Raw genomic sequence first — 18,809 nt, 5'->3', positions numbered from 1 at the left:
ATTTTTCATTTTGAGCAATAAAGAAAAACAAGATTGTCCAAGATTTTAGGCGAACAACACAAAAAGTAAGAGGACTTCTTCCCAAACACCTGCGTGCCTGATCGCATAAATAAAAAATTTAACTATCTAACCTGCATATTTTCAAACAGTTCCCCAGAATTCATGGCTTGCCTTCCACCTCTTGTTGGATCGCGGAGCACCTTTCGAAACAATCTTCACCGGATCAAGTACTTTGGTGCCACCTGGCTGGTTGGCTGCTAAGAAATGAGCCGGCAAAGGCCCAAATGTCGTTTCCTCTTCCATCCCTTGCTCCTGCGTGTCTTCGTTCAAAATATCATCAAGTAACTTCATTACCCTCTCCGTCTCACCTTGGCTCCTAGAAACTTTGAATAAAGCACGATTGCCCTTTGAGCGAAGGGAATGGTAACGATCCATTTGTTCAGTCCAAACATGCGTGTTGGTACGCATCTCCGTTGGGAAAGCACTCTTCGCATTCATAGTCCACCTCACGAAAACACAACAAGAAGGGATGCTCTCTATACGAGAATACTTCATGACACAGAAAGTATGCGCACATGGAATTCCTTCCCGCTCCAGCTTCCGGCAATGGCATCTAGCATCAACCAACGATGACCCAAAGGTACAAGTCACATGAAACCAACGCTTGTTGTTGCCTTGCAATGAAACCTCATACCTCAAACACCCATTCTGCAATGTCACCTCCGTCACCGACCAATTACTTGATTTTCTTATCTGGAAGCTCACTTTCTGGAAAATAGTTGGTGTGAAGATCTGCGCAGCACTTTTCTTAAGAACATCAGCAGAAATCTTAGTGAATGGGATAGAACATAGAGCCTTCGCATCAAGCTCAATCTCATTCCGATGAATGTGTGATAGGCAAAACTCGTAATGCTCCATTAAATCAACCAAGGACATATTTCGGTCTAAATGGTTGTGAAGCCTTGAGTTCAGACTCTCGCTCCTCTGATTGCTTTGCATGCCCAAGAAATGTCTCCCTCTTGTGAACGTGGCAGCCCACTTCCTTCTAAGTTCGTACATCCTATTTACCCATAGGTTATCTTCTTTGATATTATGGGTACCCATAAACTCTCTCCAAAGCCTATCAAATTCACCCTCCTCCATTGCATGGTATATGAACTTTCTGAAATCCTTGAGCTTCGAACCACGGAACCGTTTCAGCATGTTCTGCTCTATGTGCCAACTGCACAATCTATGATCTGCATCAGGCATGACAATCTCAATAGCTCTCATCATCGCTGCGTCCCTATCAGTGATTAAGGATTTTGGATGCTTCTGGTGCATCGCCTCCAGTAAAGCCTCGAGGAGCCACACATATGACAAGATAGTTTCATCCGATAAAATACCGCAGCCAAAGATAACTGTGCTTCGATGATGGTTAACTCCTATAAAAGGGACAAACGGAAGATTGTACCGGTTCACTCGGTAAGTGCTGTCGAATACAACGACGTCTCCGAAAACACCATAGTCTATCTGCGACTGTGCATCCGACCAAAATAGGTTCTTCAACCTACCTTGTGCATCCACACTAAATGTGAAAAAGAACTCCGGATCTTTCTCTTGCATCTGACGCATATGATTCAACACAAATTCTACATCGCTTCCTTCAACCTTTCCCTTCTTGTACCTTGAAAAGAAATTGTACAAGTCCTGCGAAAGAAATCCAGTCTCCCCTGGACCACCGTGGTTGGCCTCCATTACGTCCATAATCTGAAATGGACGCAGCCCACCTAGTCCCAGCTCTACTGCCTCCGCTTTCTGAGGATCATTAAGCCCTCGATGAGACCGCAAAACAAAAACATGCTCTGGTTTTGCAAGGGCATGTGTATGGACATCCACAAAGTCCTTCACATACCAGATGCCAATACTTTCACTCCACTCCACATCAAGCCTAGCTGTGCATCCACAACGGGTGAGGGCACGCGGCTGTCTTTTTTGATCCATCCTTTTAAAGTACTTAACAGATCTATATCCTTCACAGGAGCACATGAGTCTTCTCCATATCACCTCTTGGGTGCCTGTCTTGTACCTAACTCTGCCCTTTCTGATACTGAACCCTTTATGGTATGCATAATCATTGTAAAACTCATAGAAATCTTCCTCCCTCGTGAAAGTCTGATCTACAATACACTTATATTCTTTAGTTTCCTCCAGGCTAACGTACCCTCCTGCCTCCATTACGGTAACCTGCAACAAAAAAAATTACAGGTATTACAACCATTTCAAAGAATACCTTCGTATCAACATAGGACGGAACTGAAGTTCTTCATCCCAACCTAACTAACAAAGCTTACCACATCTGCAATTGCAGGTTAATATTAAAATAATCAGCACCAATTAGCTAAGCAATACACCGTCTGACCTAACCATTGCTGGAAATGATGGCCTTTGTGGTGGTAACCCTCAACTGAAATTGCCACACTGCTCTAACCACTCCAGGAATAAGCCATTGCAAAAACTTGCCATAATAGTTGCCATGCAGTGGTTGTGTTTTTGTTGCATTTTAGAATTTGCACTGTCTTCATTATACAGAAAGAATAAAAAAATAAAAGCAAACCAACAGAGCTCAGTCATTGGTGAACAACACATGAGGGTATCTTATGCTGAATTGGCCCACGCAACTAATGGTTTTTCATCTGATAACCTCGTTGGGGCTGGGAGCTTTAGTCCAGTTGTGGTTCCATTTCCTACAGCTCTCTAATCTCTTCTAATAAAAGTTTGCAGTGCTAGGTTTTATGTAAGTTAAAGCTTTGTTGCTATTTCTCTCGCTTAAATAAGTACAAGTTCGATGAAACTCAGTTTTCTAGAGTAGGCCAGTAAATAGCTGAAACTTGTAAATTCCTAATAAGGGAAAAAGAAATAAGCTATTTCACACTTATTTGTAAATAAATATAACAAAGAATTTCATAGTTGCATAAATGAATACTGCAAGAAACATGTTATTACATACCCAAATTCTTAGAAAGGTCGCTTTCTTACAAAATAAGATCTCCTGGAATTGTTACTGGAGATGTGGGACGTGGGGGGGTGGCGGCGTGTGGGGAGAAGGACGTGGAAGCGTGCGGGCGGTGCCGGCGAGGCGGCGGTGGCGATGGCCGAGCGGTGACGGCGCGGGGCGGCGTGAAGGCGTGGCGGCGCGAGGGCGTGGCGGCGCGACCGGCGGGGCGATGTGCGGGAGGTGGCGGCGCTGCGTGCGGGAGGGGGCGGGGCGGCGTCTGGGAGGGGTTGGGGTGGCGTGACGGCGGGCGGCGCGGCGTGCGGGTGGGGCCGGAGCGGTGTGCCCGCGATGGGAGACCGGCGGCGCGGCGTGCGGGCGAGGGCGGAGCGCCGTGCCCACGACGGGAGACCGGCGGCGCATGGGAAATGGATCGCGGGGGACTGGCGTGCGGGGAAAATGACCTTCGGAAAAACATATTCTCCAAATAATATATACCGTGCTAATTACAATTTTACCCATACTAAAAAAGGACATATACTCTATACTACCAACCGGTAGTATTGTCCACCGTAAAGAGCTCTTTGAGTATATCCATCAGTGCCACCAATCAAAAAGGGAAATCATCATTCTCAAATTAGACTTTGCAAAAGCTTTTGACACCGTGGAACACTCTGCAATGATTGAGGTTGAGACATATGGGCTTCCCCACAAAATGGATTCAGTGGATAGAACTGCTATTTGCATCAGGACATTCGGCTGTACTTCTGAATGGTGTGCCAGGTAAAAAGTTTAAATGTCGAAGAGGTATTAGACAGGTAGATCCATTATCTCCATTACTCTTTGTGCTAGCAGCAGAGCTCCTACAGTACATAGTCAACAAAGCTTTCAACTTGGGTCTATTGCATGCACCTCTCCCTCAAGCTCATGATGATTTCCCAATTATCCAGTAGGCAGACGACACTGCTAATCATGCAGGCTGATGCCAACCAACTGCTATGCCTCAAAGCTTTACTTCATACTTTTGCATAGTCAACTGGCCTACAAGTGAATTATAATAAATCACAGCTTAAATCAATCAACTTGTCAGCAGAAAAATCACAGACATTAGCAAGCACCTTCGGATGTCAGATAGGCTCTATGCCTTTCACATATCTAGGACTCCCAATGGGAACCACCAAACCAAGAATTGAGGACTTTGTTCCACTGATAGATAAGATAGAGCGCCGGCTTAGTGTGTGTTCCTCTCTGCTGTCCTATTCAGGCAGGCTTGAAACGGTGAACTCCGTTATCACCCCTTCTACTACATATGCCATGTGCACCTTGAAAATCCACAAAGGAGTCATTGACAATATAGATAGAGCCAGAAAGCAATGTCTATGGAGAGGGAATGATCTATCAAAGAAGTCTGGGAATTTAGCAGCATGGTCAATGATTCAAATGCCAAAGGACAAAGCATGTCTGGGTGTTCTCAACCTCAGGCTACAGAATGACGCCCTACTGCTAGAACATCTTCATAAATTCTATACAAAGCAAGAAATCCCATGGGTCAAACTAACATGGTCATCTTATTATCAGAATAGAGTTCCTCATGCTGGCAATGCAGTAGAGTCCTTCTGGTGGAAGGATGTGCTTCGTTTAAATGTTCTCTACAGAGGGGTTGCTTCTTGTAAATTGGGGGATGGGTCCACGGTTCTTTTCTGGGGAGATCAATGGGCCCAAATGGTTCTGGCACAAGACTTCCCTCATCTATACTCCCATGCAGTGAACACCCAAACCTCAGTGAAAGATGTCATGGAATCAGTTGATCTAGCAAGTATTCTTAACCTCCCCCTTTCCCAGGAAGCCTATGTGGAACTTCTACAACTCCAGACAATACTGCCTGAAATCTCATATGACAACACGGCAAAGGATCAGTGGATATTCATCTGGGGCAATGGAGCTTATACTTCAAACCGGCTGTACAAACTGGCGTTCTCTGGTTTGAACACTCCCTCTACATTTAGATGGATTTGGAGATCAAAGTGCACCCCAAGAATCAAATTCTTTGCCTGGTTACTAATGGTGGACAGATTGAATACCAAAAACATTCTCAGAAGAAGGCATTTCAACACTCAATCGGGAGTTAACTGTGTGCTGTGCAACAACAACACTGACGAAGATAGGGATCACCTCTTTTTTGAGTGCCCCTTTGCTGTAAGGTGCTGGAGCACTTTGCATATAACCTGGAGTACTCAAGTTGATATACATGATCGTGTCAGGTCGCAAGAGACGCTTCTCATCTGCCATTCTTTATGGAAATCTTCTTAATTTCCGCTTGGGAAATCTGGAAGATGAGGAATGCAGTCGTCTTTGAAGGGGAAACAGCATCAGCACGTCTGTGGGTCGTGAGATTCAAAGAGCAAGTTGTCCTTCAGCTGCACCGAGTCAGGGAGGACCGTAGATGAATAGTTTTACAATGGCTAGGTAAGATTACATAGTTTAATCACCCCCCCCCCCCCCACCCCATCCCTGCTTTCTTGTATATTTCTCTCTCCCGTCTGTAAGTATACCCCCTGTACTCTCTTTTGCATCCCTTTTATATGAAATGAAAATGAAGTGCTGTGGGGAACTCCCCCACAGTTTACCCTTCAAAAAAAAATTTAACAAATATGTTAGTATTGACCTATGTTAATCTTGTCAGCATGTTAGATCATTTTTAAGCCAAGTTTTGCAATAGGCTGCAAGTACAATTAAGTACTAACATTGATGCTGGTAATCGTTTTTGCTTTGAGATTTGCAAATGGCAAATTTAACTATGCTTGATCGATTCTAACAAATGGACATCAGATTAACTGAACCACCTCTTGTTGATTTACTTGTGGATGAACCAATCAACCAAATTCATGGCAGCCTCATAACCACCACCAATATAATCCCCACATCCTGCAGAAATTAACCTAGTACTTCTTTTTTTTACTCCCTCCTTGCCACCAATATAAACAGTTACACCCAGCTGTTCTCTTCTCACTACCATGGCGATCCGATCAACGGCAATGCCTATTTGACAATGGCATTACCCTTTGATGACTCCAGCGTTTCTGTACTTGTACCTGATGGCCCAGAACAAGAAGACGAGGTAGTTGAGGGTGCTGAGCACGCACATGACCCAGTAGAACCGCTCCAGGTGGTAGTGGTTCAGGCTGGCACCCTGCAGCCACGGCCGGTGCCCGCCGTGCGCCGTCGCGCTGTTCACGATGGACACCAGCACGGAGCTGAGGTAGTATCCCAGCGCCAGCGACGCCCACGACAGCGACGTCGCCATCGAGCGCATCCGCGACGGCGCCTCGCTGAAGAAGAACTCGAGCAGCCCCGCCAGCGTGAACAGGTCCGCCGACCCCAGGAACAAGTACTGGAACGCGATCCAGAAGAAGCTGATGGGCAGGGGCTTGGCCGAGTCCAGCATCCCGTTGTCGGCGGCAACGTTCTTGCGCTTCACCTCGACGACGGCGGCCACCGCCATGGCGACGATGGAGAGGACGAGCCCGGTGCCGATGCGCTGGAGGTGGCTGATGCCCATCTCGGTCCCCGTCACGCGGCGCGCGAAGGGGATGATGACGTGGTCGTAGACGGGCGCGAGGAGGATGATGAAGGTGACCGGGAACACGGGGAGCGACGCTGGCGGCACGGTGAGCTTGCCCACCCGCGTGTCCATGGTGGCCGCCTGCTCGACCGAGAACGTGGACAGCTGCGCCAGGCAGCAGTTGAGCATGATGGTGGAGAAGAAGATGGGCAGAACCATGAGCACGATCTTGACGTCCTCCACCTCCTGCACCGTGCACGCGAGCAGCCCGTTCGGCGGCGCCTGGCACTGCGCGGCGCGGTTCAGGAACGCGAGCTCCCGCGACGGCTCGGCCGGCTCATCACCGGCGGCCGCGGCGGCGTCGGAGATGACCCCCATCTCGCCGGTCTTGCAGTACTCCTTCATGTCGGTGCTCCCCGTGGGGCTGGGCGCCCGGTCGATGACGGCGCCGTTGCTGGCGCTCTGCGCTCCGCCGCGCCGCGCGAGAGCCGCCGCGAGGAGGACCTTGGCGATGGTGGTGAGCGGGCTCCCCGTGGGCACCTTGTTCCGGTACATCCCGTATCCCGCGGCGAAGACCGGGATGGAGAGGAGGATGGCTATGGTGGAGATGCCGAACCCCCATTGCCACCCCTTGTTGTCCTCGACCCAGACGGCGAAGGTGACGGCGATGAGCGCGCCGACGGAGAGGCAGAAGACGAAGTAGTTGAAGAAGGTGGAGCGGCCCTTGCGGCCCCGCGGCGCGTGCTCGTCGAACTGCTCCGCGCCGTGGGAGGGCAGCGAGCCCTTGATCCCGCCGATGCCCAGCGCCGTGACGTACAGCCCCGCGAACAGCATCGCCTTCTTGGCGCCCGACACGGGCTCGCACGGCGCCTTGGCGCACTGCGGCGGCATCAGCGACGGCGTCCGCGCCTGCACCAACAGGATCACCAGCCCCTGCGCGCCATCAAACATTTACTTGCAGTTAGCACACACATTTTAATGGAAGAAACAGTCAGACATTGCACAGCCCATGTGTGGCCCATTGTATCTGGACCGAGCCCAAATTCTACATGCATTGCTTTTTTTTCCTTTTTTGTCATGATTTGGTGCGCGAGTTCTTTGCAGGATTTTTACTTCAGAGAAGATACATCATCATGTCAAGTGACGAGACGTGAGTCTATCACGTCGAATGATTGGGTAAATATCAGGCGACGGCGACAAAAAGCAAGCGCACGGACGCGCGGCAAGGAGGGCAAGTGGCGGCGGCGGGCGAGCTACTTGCTCCGGCTCTCGGCCCGTGCGCGAGCGTCGCTTTGCGCCCGTGATCCGGGGCGCCAAAGCAGGGGAGGAGACCGACCCCCGGTGGCCGCCGTCCCATCCCATGCAGTTAGCGCTTTGACCAGCCATATATGGGTCCGGCCGGGGTTCAGACAAAAACCATGGAAATGGCGGGCGATTCGACCGGGAGGCCGCGCCCAGTTCTGTGCACTATATTTTGTCAGCGCTGGCTAAAACTTCCAGGAGTGGGCAGTCGACGTGCCCATCAATAATGAGGTGTCAGTAATGATTTTATCAATTTCGACAGCGAGGTGCTAAGGATAGAGTTTCCTACTTGTGTTTGTAGAGGTCGAGTGTGCATGCGTGTATGTGAGTGTCTGAGTGTGTACTGTGTAATTTGAAAAAAAAAGGAAAGATGATTCCACGTAGTTTTCCCTGGCACGAAAAGAAAATGTGTGTTAAAAAAAATACAGTCTGGTCTGTCGTGCTATGGACTATGGTGTCCAGCACTAGCAGATCGAATCAGGCTCGCTCAGGTTCGCCCGAATCCCAGGCGCCGAGCAACCGAGTAAACGAGAACCGACGCGAGGCGCGTCCGGGAGACGGGAACCTGACGCGCCCTCGTCCCGTCGCTGTCCCCCAACCCTCCGGCTCCGGGCTCCGGCCCCGCGCAATCGTTTCCTCCCTCTTCCCGTTCCCGGCTGCGCAGGGCCCCCCGAAGCTTCCCGACGAGGCTGGAGATACGCGCGGGCCCGCGGCGGCTCGCGTCCGGCCGAAACAGCAAAAATCCGTCCTCACGCGCAGGCAGCCCCTGAAGCAGCGGTTTCGGCTGCCGCTGCTCCGCAGCTCCGGCACAGTGCCCAGCAACAGCAACGAGACGCGAGCCTATTGGCTTTTTGCCCCGCGTCGCGACGTGGCATGGCAAGCTGACCATAGCGCCGTACACGGACGAAACCCCAGGCGTCCGGATCAGGATCAATCATGCCGTTCCGATGTAAAGTGCCCAGATCACAAATATTCTAAGTTTTACGTGTCTGGTGGGGATGGCCAGGGGTGGTTCGGTACGGACCACGGCAAAAAGCCTCCAGAACGTTCGGCCGTAGTCTCACCCGGTTTGTTTGCTCCAGCCCAGCGGCCCAGGATCATTACCTACCAGCTGTCCCTGTCGCCGATCCTTCCTCGACCCGTTCGTGGATCGTCGTCGTGGTTCCATCTCAAAGCATCACGTCCCTACCATCTACCAGTCATCAATCGAAGGATTATCAGACGACCCGACCGCACGATCTTGGCTTCTCCGATGCAAAAACAGAGCAGAAAGACGAGCCGGGACGCGTCGCGCGGGCAGGTCGGTCACCTCACACTCACAGCGTGCGCGCGCGACATGGCGGTGGAGATTCCCTCTCCCCGTGCCGACCCCGCCGCAGGGATTGGCCTCTCGTGCGGAGTGGGGGACGGGATGAGATCGCCGTGTCACAAGCACACATAAACTTTGCTAAATTTAAGGTGCTAAATTTTAATCAGGGCTGTTTGGATTAATGGGTTAAATAACATTTAATGAGGTGTAGAAAGATCTATCTGCTCTTATTTAATGCGATTGCGAGGGGGGAGAGAGAGGGTCCAGACAAACAATAATAAAGGGCAAAGGGTGTCCAGCCCCAAGTTTAGCTGGTTGCTAAAGAGCTAAAGTTTAGCACCCATAGTATAGCAAAGTTTAGTAAGGGTGTTTGGCAAATTTGTTGCTAAAGTTTAGCATAAGTATCCAAACACTCCTAGGACCTCGGCGTCCCAGATGCTGACGGCTTGTCGGCGTTCCAAAAGCGAACCTGGCGGCACCCCGGCCCAAACAAAAGCTCTTAGGTTGATGACATGCATTGCATTGTCACATTGACAACAACTTGTGTGTTTTCGGGGCACTGGTGTCCGAATTGATATTTAGAGGGAATATAGTATTCTTTTTGTCTGTGTAGTGACAAAAATTATTAACATCCATCGCCTTCAGCCGTTGCCATTGCCCTACATCTTACGGTTGTTGATGCAAATGACTGTTTTTTGTCTTTTTTTTTTGCAAGTACAATTATGCTGCTCAACTTGCTAGGAAGTACCCACGTGATCCACAAAGAAATGTCACTTTACTCGCTACAAATCAACATCCATCCTACTCATCCAATGTCTAACATATATTTAGGGGATATTTGTAGGCTTCAGAGCCAAGGTGAAAAAACACCCCAAAATTAAAAAAAAGGAAACAAATACATGAATAGTATGTCATTCCCTAACACGCAGGAAAAGAAAACATGCCACACAGAAATTAGCACACGCAGGAGGGTAGGGTACGTAGTACGCCCATCCTTTGCGATCGGTAACGGGTTTCACATGGATGTTCTTGCGCCGCCGGTTCTTTTCTAAAAGCGACAGGAGGGAGGTCCACTGATTTCCCGAACAAGGCCCCTACGCACGGCACGGTTAAGCCCATGCCCTACACGGCTACACTGCCCATAGCCACATAGGGTGGTGCTGTACGTGACAGCACAATGTATGAACAAGATGTGTGATTAGCTTCCCTTTGACCCAGGGTACCGAGTCAAATCGGCCCCCATATCGTCTTGTTGTCGAATAAAGTGATGGCTACCAATCATCATTGGCCCTAATACAATCCGCGCTCTCAGCTGCTTAACCCAAATCGCAGGGAATTGTGCATGAGCTTGGCAGGCTCTAATTTGGCCACTGCGAGATGGACGGCTACCTGAGTGTGCGAGTGCGGGCACTAGGCAATTTGTGATGCATGGACGTGGCGCACGCAGGACGCTACGTTCTCTGATCACATTGAGATTGGTGATGAAAGTGACTCTCTAGCTCGGTCTCTCACAGGACTTTGAGTGTCAGCTGAACCAGAGGCCACGTGTTTGCCTCGTCAGCTTAATTAGCTGTTTGGCCGGCTTCGATGCATGAGAGGCAGCTGCGATGTTCTACTTGACCCACAGCCATGCATCCCGTCAGCAGAAAACAGATCATGAGTGCAACGTGGGAGGTCAAGCACACAGCTGGGCTGCAAATCATATCGGCTAGTATATTCCTCCCACGCCAGCGTGGAGATACGGCGAGGACCATGGAGCTATGTTTTCCTATCCGATCCGGAAGCATCTGCTACCAACTAACTCACATATTTTTTGGTCGATCGTCGCGTGATGTCAGTCAGAGGTAGAAGACGATGGAAGAACTTGCATGTGCAGTGTGCTCGTACTATTTTGCATTGTATTGCAATAGCACTATAGCAGGCAACAAGATCAAAGATGGCATAGACGACATACCGTGAACTCGATGAAGGCGCTGACGATGTAGATGGTGTAGGTGGTGAAGAAGGCGTCGGAGAGGAAGCCGCCGAGGAGCGCGAGCAGGAACGCCGTGCCCATGAAGTTGGTCACCGCCGTCGCCGACTGCGACGGCGAGTAGTGCATGAACCGCATCAGGTAGGTCACCAGGTTGCTCGCGTTCGCCAGGAACGCCAGGTTCTCAAGCACCTCCACCACTGCAGTAAGTTACCATGAGCATAATTTTGACCAACAAATACCATTAGGTTATCAGGTTATTACTCCCTTCGTTTTAAATTATAGGTTGTTTTGATTTTTCTAAATTTATAGATATTATTATGTATATAGACATAGTATCTATGAACTTAGAAAAATTAAAACGATACAATTTGAAATAGAAGGGGTACAAAACGATACAATTTGAAATAGAAGGGGTACTAAGCAAGCCATTTGGAACATGAATTTTTTTTGCAAGTGATTAATTTAGGCGGAAATTACAAATTATATAATCCTGTAAAGTAGCCTAACTTTTCCCCCATTTTTTTAAAAAGCAAATTCGACGAATTGGTTGAATAAAAAAAATTACGTAAGCAAAGCAAAACCATGTGCGGCGTAACTGACTAACGCCCTGATGTGCGGCTGGGTGGCGTTCCCGATGCGTACCGGCCGGCCGGCCAAATTTACTCCGCGACCCCATCGTGCCTTGCGATTCGTGCCGCGTTTTAATGCGGGCTTTTTGGGACGATTCAGGCCGGCGGCAGTCCGGGTCATTTTTTTTTTGTCTGTCTGATGAACCACAACGGTTGAAGTGTTGAAACCATTACCAATCCAACCGCGCGCGTCAGAGAAGAAAAAACAGAGGGGCCTCTGCCTCTCTCATACACGAACACACACACCAGGATCCTGAATTCATGACGATGACAACACGAACTAGTTTCCCCTTCACACATGCAACCGAGCTTGTCTGCAGCCAGAGCCTTCCAGATCACAGCAACATGAAGCCTTCCTTGGAACGAGGGCAGCCGCAGCCACGAGCTCTCACGATCAGTTTGGTGAGCCGGTGGTCTGAAGAAGATGGATCAACAATGGACGCGAGCGAGCAGTGCTCCTCCGCTGCTCATGGAACCCCCCAGAAAAAAAACGAACCCGTCCACCAATTGCACGCACGGGTCATGCAGAGGCAGTAGCGCATGCAAGTTGCGCTTGCTTTTTCTTTGGGGGTTCGTGGTGCAATTGGGCGCTAAAGGTGCCGAATTCCCGGGCAAGTTGAGAGAGAGAGAGCACCCGGCCGGAGCCAACGGAAACTGTATGTGAAAGGGAGCGAAAGGATGGAGGGAAATGGAGCCCAACGGACACCAGTGGGGGAGGGAGAAAGAGGCAAGGCGAGGAAGAAAGGGTCTCGGGCACCCACTTGTCCAAAAAGCAGCTGGAACCCGATCAGGAAAAGGAGGGATGGGGAGGAAGAAGAAACCAGAGGGAAATGGAAGCCGTGGCGTGGGTCTCAGGGTTGCAGAGGACTTCTTCTGCTGCCAGAGCAGAGGCCAGAGCGCCAGAGGAGAGGAGGGTCCGTGCATGGAGGCCGGTATCCTATTCGATCCGTCGTGCAGGCCTTTCCCCCCCAATCAGGTCCCCTACCGCCGGGGCCCGGGCGCAATCGGCGGTAGAGGGGGACGCACGGACGGAGCTCTAGAAGAATCTGGAATCAAAAGCGGCGGGTGGCGAGTGCGTCGCCGATCGATCGCTTACCGAGCACGAAGGAGGCCGCGAGCATGCCGCCGTGCCGGCCCCTCGTCGCCGGTCGGTTCCGCCAGTCCACGTACCCCTCCCACCGCTCCGCGTCCCGCGCGCCGCCCTCCTGTCACGAGCACGACCACCATGGCAAAGAAATCAGCCTTCAGCCATAGCCAAGGATCAGCGGCAACGATGGAGCAAATAAAGAAATGCCCAAGCAGGATTAGCCGGAGGAGCATCTCAATCAACAAGCGCCAGGACACTCACCATGGTGCTCGCGGCCGTTGCAGGCGGCAGCCTCGCTCGGGGCTCTGGAGTGCGAGCGGGAGGAGGAAGACGAGGAGGGAGGAGGCCAGATCAGGGGATCGCGTTTGAGTTCAGTGCTTGAGGGGAGAAGGGAGGGGTGTGGTGTATTTAAAAGTGTAGAGGGGAGAGAGACGGGGGGAGGAGGGCCCCGTCCTTGGGGCAGCGCCAGGGGGTGTAAAAGGGCGCCAGGGAGGGGCACCACATCGCACACCCACACCACCGGCCCGGCACACAGGGCTGCTGATGAGAGGGACGCGACCACAACAACGGCTGCTCTGGGTCGGGGATGTCAACCTCAAGATGCCCCGTAGAACCAGCAAAAGGGATGGGACGTGTGCATATATGATGTACGTATGTAAAATATGCATGGCGTTGTGATATAATTCGATTTTCATCTAAGTTTTTCTTTGTGGAAGTCTAAAAGCATATCTATCTCATTCGCCAGACATTAGCTTAACTGAGAGCTTAACTGTAAGGCTTAGTTTGGCAGTGGAAGCAAACTAACCCTAGGGAAGAAAGCGAATTTCCATGGACAACAGAATCCCGCTGAAAAAGATACCCCTAAAAAATGCCCCTCTGCTATTTGGAAGCCCCGCTAGTGTTTGCTTAGCATATGGGGATTTCTGTTGGCTGGTGTTAATTTGCCTAGATTTTTCTGTTGGGTGGCATGTGGCAATAGAGAAATTGTAAACAGTATTTGTACTAATATATATAAGCAACATTTAATCAGGAGATAAATAGAGCAACAATATAACCCAGTTGCCTTTAGAATACAAGGATATACTGTCTGTAAGATTAATGGACACAGAGTGTCAGATGTTATACTAGTCCATATAAGCTTAATGTATATATTATCAAGATATTATCCAAAGTAGCAGAATATTACTCCATGGTCCTCGGGGGTAACAGGCACATGCTATTACATATAAGCTTAACCCTTCTCGACGAGCACCAACATACTCAAAATGAAAAGACGGTTAAAATGATTCACACTATGCAACTCATATGTTACACAACATACTCAAAAATTTTCAGAACTGCTATCATGGCACAATACCACGCACTTCAGCATATAAAGAACACACGTGCAAGCATCAAGGACTAGTAAATGGCATGCCAATTCAGCACAAGTTGCTTCATTTTTCTTAGATCATGTATTGCTTCCACCAAGGACTCTGCATGTAAACAAAAAAGAGTCAACATTGTGAAATAATTCAGCCATGTCAGCAGTAGAAGGTGGCAGACTGGCAGCACACAAAGCAAGAGTTTCGTACTAGACAAGACAAGATCAAAATATGGCTTCAGCTTAAGCTCGAAAATAAAACCAAACAAATTAGCTTAGCTCACAATAATTTTGCTATGACAATGCAAACAAAATCTTGCAACAAATGTACTTGTTCAGAATTACTTACACAAGGGTTCACAACAATCTATCACAAAAACACAGTCAAAAGAAAATCTATCACAAGATCTTTTAGGAAGCTTATGTAACAAGATCCTCATTGTCAGGAAGCAAGCAAACTCGGGGTATAACTTTTCTTATATGCATTGTGACTAAATTTCAGGAAGCTTAGGTAACTGAACTAGCAATCCAATCTGTCCCTATTAAAAATGTCACAAGTAACTAGAAATCTGCATGCACAGTCACTTAAATATTCAAGTTTCGGTCTTTTAGATACTCATTATTTAGTGATCTTGACAATCCACAGGATGCTAGGATCATGTAGTGCTTACACTAAGGGCACTGCAGTTAACAAAAGAATAATTTTTTTTAAATAATTCAGCCATGTCAGTAGCAGAAGATTCACACAAAGCAAGAGTGTAATATCTAGCACAAGTTGATTAATAGTAACTTGTTGTACCAACCAATGATCAATGGAACAAATCAAGAATTAGCAAATAAGTTGGTCTATGAAAAGTTCAGAAAAAATGAACTAATCATTTCAGTAAACATGGAGCAAACTGTAGCAAAACTGACATGACGGAAAAGCTATGATACTTAGCATGAAAGAAACAACACATAAGTTACCTTTGGGATCTTGGCAACTGACTCTCGGATCATGTAGTGCTTCCCATAAGGGCTCTGCAATTAACCAAAAAAAGTGAAATAATTTAGCCATGTCAGCAGCAGAAGGTTCACACAAAGCAAAATTTTACATGGTTAAACATGATGAGACAAGTAAGTTTTTCATTAACCATACACTGAGCATATTCAAAGAGACATACCTGATTTTTTGCTTTAGCCACAGTAATCGAACATTAGGATTCTTGGTTGTAATGAATGTCTTCCTGAGTGTCTCAAATCAAAAAGATCTAAAGCATATGACTTCTCCTCATTGGTTAATTCAACCATAGCATCCACTTGATCAACACATTTCTCAACTGAAAATTCTTCTTCACGCCTTTTGTTTTCTTCAAGAGCTTCCAAAGTTGTGCTGGTTTGGCTATTTTTGTACTCCACATATCCCTCAAGAGCAGATCCAATGTGACTTTTCTTATGCTTTTTTCCACCTTCTTCCTACCTTGAATCTTGATTTGATGAGGCAGATTGAGCTTCATTATTTTCATTACATGCACTCGAGGTCTCTTGGATATCAAAACTGGAGGCAAAGGGATTTGTACCATAGAGATTGAGATCATCATGAAGGCTTTGTTCAAATTTACTTCTTTTAATAGGAACTGGAGGAGGGAGAGCAGGAGCTGGAGGAGGGAGATCAAGAGTAGGTGCAGGAGTAGGAGTAGAAGGTGCAGGTGCAGATGATGTAAAGTTTAGATTTCCTATAGCAACACTTCCAGTTCACGAAGACAATTGGAACTCAGATTAGATGAGTTTCAAAGTAACAAATTAAGATATGCAAGTGAGGGAACTTCACCTTCATATAGTGATTCCAATTGGTAAAAGAGGGAAAATGGCTTTTTGCGAAACTTTGCTACTCTTGGGTGATTCTATTGAATGTAACAGAAAAGGATAATTAGTTAACAACAATAACTTAGCTACTTCTTAGCATATTTTATATAGAGTCCAAATGGCTTACCGCAATTAGCTTCTCCCATACTTTTGGTTCCGTTAGTATCATACATAAAGATTCATTTCAACCATTATCATTGTCTCTTTTAGCATCTCTTAGTGCCTTGTAATTAGCTTTGAGCTCCTTCTCCTTCTCCTGCACCTGCTTCTTTGTGAAATGAGCTACGGGAAACTTCTCATTGAACTTGATGGTGATAATCTTCGAGCCCTTTCAACCATTTTGACCTTTATATTTGGGGTTATCTTTGTAGTCATGTAATATTTCAACAAGACCTTTCTCATAAGCGGAGTTCCAAGCAGCCCTATCAGCTTCTCCTGCCATGGCTGCATTTCCCAAAACATGTTAAGATGAAGTACAAAGAAACATAAGCAAGATCTAGGTGTCTCAAAAAAAAGAAATTCAAGTACAAAGATAACAATTGCATTAAGAAAGGCACTAATTACAATAATGTTTGTAGTAGAAAGTTCCAAAAATTACATAAGCAAATCATACACAAACTAGAGGAACCATACTTCTCTAAAAAGATATTATTCTAAACTAGTTATTATTATTATAAGCATCCCACATTTGGTGTGCGATTTGATCTCTTAGAGTACTGCCATCGTTTGACTCTGCCTCACTTGGATAGTTGTCGGCCCCCTTCTGGCACGTCAACATATTGATCTGTTGGGATATACTCTGGTTGGTCATCCAGCCACCCCTCTTGACCATTTGCCCTCTAATTATATTGTGAAATGCAACTGCTACAGCTGCAATCTTGATTTGATTTTCTATGGGATGGAAAGTGCCTACTTTCAGAATCGGAAACCTCTTCTTTAGAACACCAATGGCCCTCTCTATATGGTTGCGAAGCAATGGCAATGGTTAAATAGTTCTTTGTAGTTTGCATAACCATTTTGAGATGAACAACGCCTTCTAAACTTACTGAGATGGTACCGAACTCCTCGATATGGGGTAATAAAGGATGATGTATTGTACCCACCATTTAAAAGATAGAACTTTCCCTCTGGTACAATAAATCCTTTGCTAACAACAGATCTAAGAACTCTTGCATCTGATGTTGACCATTCCTATCCACATGAAATGAATGTGAAGTTAAGGTCAAAGTTGCAGGCTAACATAACATTATGTGATAGGATTCCTTTCCTATTTTTGTAGGGAGGGGCCTTGTCCTCTGCAATGGTGATTGGTATATGAGTGCCATCGATTGCACCAATGCAATTCTGCACAGAAGGAAAGAAATTAAGTACTTGGCATGCAAGGAAAGAAAAGATTGGGGAAAGGATTATGCAGACCTGAAAGAAAGACATAAAATGAGGATCCGTCGTGATTCTGATGTGAGTTTGAAATAAACTTGGAAGTCTCACAAATCGATGAGTTAAGGTAGGAATTATTCTGTAATTTTTTGATGGATCGTCTCGCCGCTGTGTTGAAAATCTTTCTGTAGCCTTTGGTTGCTAGCATTATGTGAGAGCATAAACATGAACATCCCAAGCTGCTCCTCAACAGCAACACCTCGTGTGTCACGAAGCAAATTCTCTCTTCTAAGAAAGTCTGTTGTGGCTTTAAATATTTCAGGATCCATTCGGAACTCAACTTTACACCAACTCGGGTACCCTTCAAGGATTTCCTTAACCTTTTTGGTACCAGGAAGAGAAGATGTATGCACTGGCATTTTCTCTTCTTGTAGGTACGAAATTATGGCAGGAACAAGTACAAAAAATAGCTCATCATCCTCTTCCTCCTCCTCCAACAAGAACTGCCTAACTTGCTCCTGCCAAGATCCCATTATCTAGTGTATGTACATATAAATCATATTCTTAATTAGCACAATGATCTAAACATTTATCATATACTTAGTAATAAAAAATAGGAAATGAATGCACCTAGCATATATCAGATTTAAGGCAGTCTTTTGCTTGTGTTCTTTCCTATTTCTATTCTAATTGAAATATGCACCAATCACAGTACCATCCACAATCATATAGTTCTATCCATCCATAGAAATTTGAGAGATACAAATTGAAAGAGATGGTATTATTTTGACCATATCTTTTTTTAGAAAAGAACACATCCAATGATAGGAAAACGAACACACCATCGTAGGTCCTCATAGAAAATAGGGTCCTCATATGATATATCATTGTGAAGTGCCAACATACTTGGGAGAGCATGTTTTCTGTTTTCTAGCAATTGATAAATTTGATGCTAGGATTCAAATCATTTTTTCTAATGTCCTAAACTTCTGAGACACAACTGTTTTGTGGAGAGACTAGGCTAGATCTAGCAAAAATGTTCAGCGGAATTAAACCTGCAATACTCTGAAGTTAATAGTTAAATGTTACTGGAATCCTAATGCAGAAGAACATTGTGGGGACTGAAATTTGTAAAGATGCACAAAACACTTCACAACTAGGTGAAAACATCATTTGCTGAGATCTAATATGTGCTGCAGAAATTTAGCTGAAGCACAACATATCCTGTCACCTACTCAGCTTTTGCACAACAATTTCAGAAGCTACCTTTTCCCCCACATTTTGCAAAATTGAACCCAAATTGAATGCGTCCATAGGTTATTAGAACAAGAAACGGCAAGAATATGAAACAGAGCACGCCGCAGCTAGTAGAAAGGATCTACTACT

At 46.9% G+C, this 18,809-nt stretch overlaps 1 protein-coding gene and 1 pseudogene across 1 annotated transcript; both read right to left on the bottom strand.

The window, feature by feature from the left end:
* Nucleotides 1-5,804: 5,804 nt before the first annotated feature.
* LOC117851221 (protein NRT1/ PTR FAMILY 4.6) lies at nucleotides 5,805-13,292 on the bottom strand. Its single transcript, XM_034732992.2, has 4 exons — nucleotides 13,100-13,292; nucleotides 12,848-12,956; nucleotides 11,102-11,319; nucleotides 5,805-7,469 (listed from the first exon to the last, which is right to left on the bottom strand). The coding sequence occupies exons 1-4, from the start codon at nucleotides 13,100-13,102 to the stop codon at nucleotides 6,030-6,032; spliced, it is 1,770 nt and encodes a 589-aa protein (XP_034588883.1). The 5' UTR covers nucleotides 13,103-13,292; the 3' UTR covers nucleotides 5,805-6,029.
* Nucleotides 13,293-16,704: 3,412 nt separating this feature from the next.
* LOC140222662 (uncharacterized) lies at nucleotides 16,705-17,956 on the bottom strand (annotated as a pseudogene).
* Nucleotides 17,957-18,809: the final 853 nt, after the last annotated feature.

This window comes from Setaria viridis, chromosome 4 (assembly GCF_005286985.2).
Source record: "Setaria viridis chromosome 4, Setaria_viridis_v4.0, whole genome shotgun sequence".
Classification (NCBI taxonomy): domain Eukaryota; kingdom Viridiplantae; phylum Streptophyta; class Magnoliopsida; order Poales; family Poaceae; genus Setaria; species Setaria viridis.
Note: the sequence above shows the minus strand (reverse complement) of the source record. Positions and strands in the feature narration are given on the sequence as shown.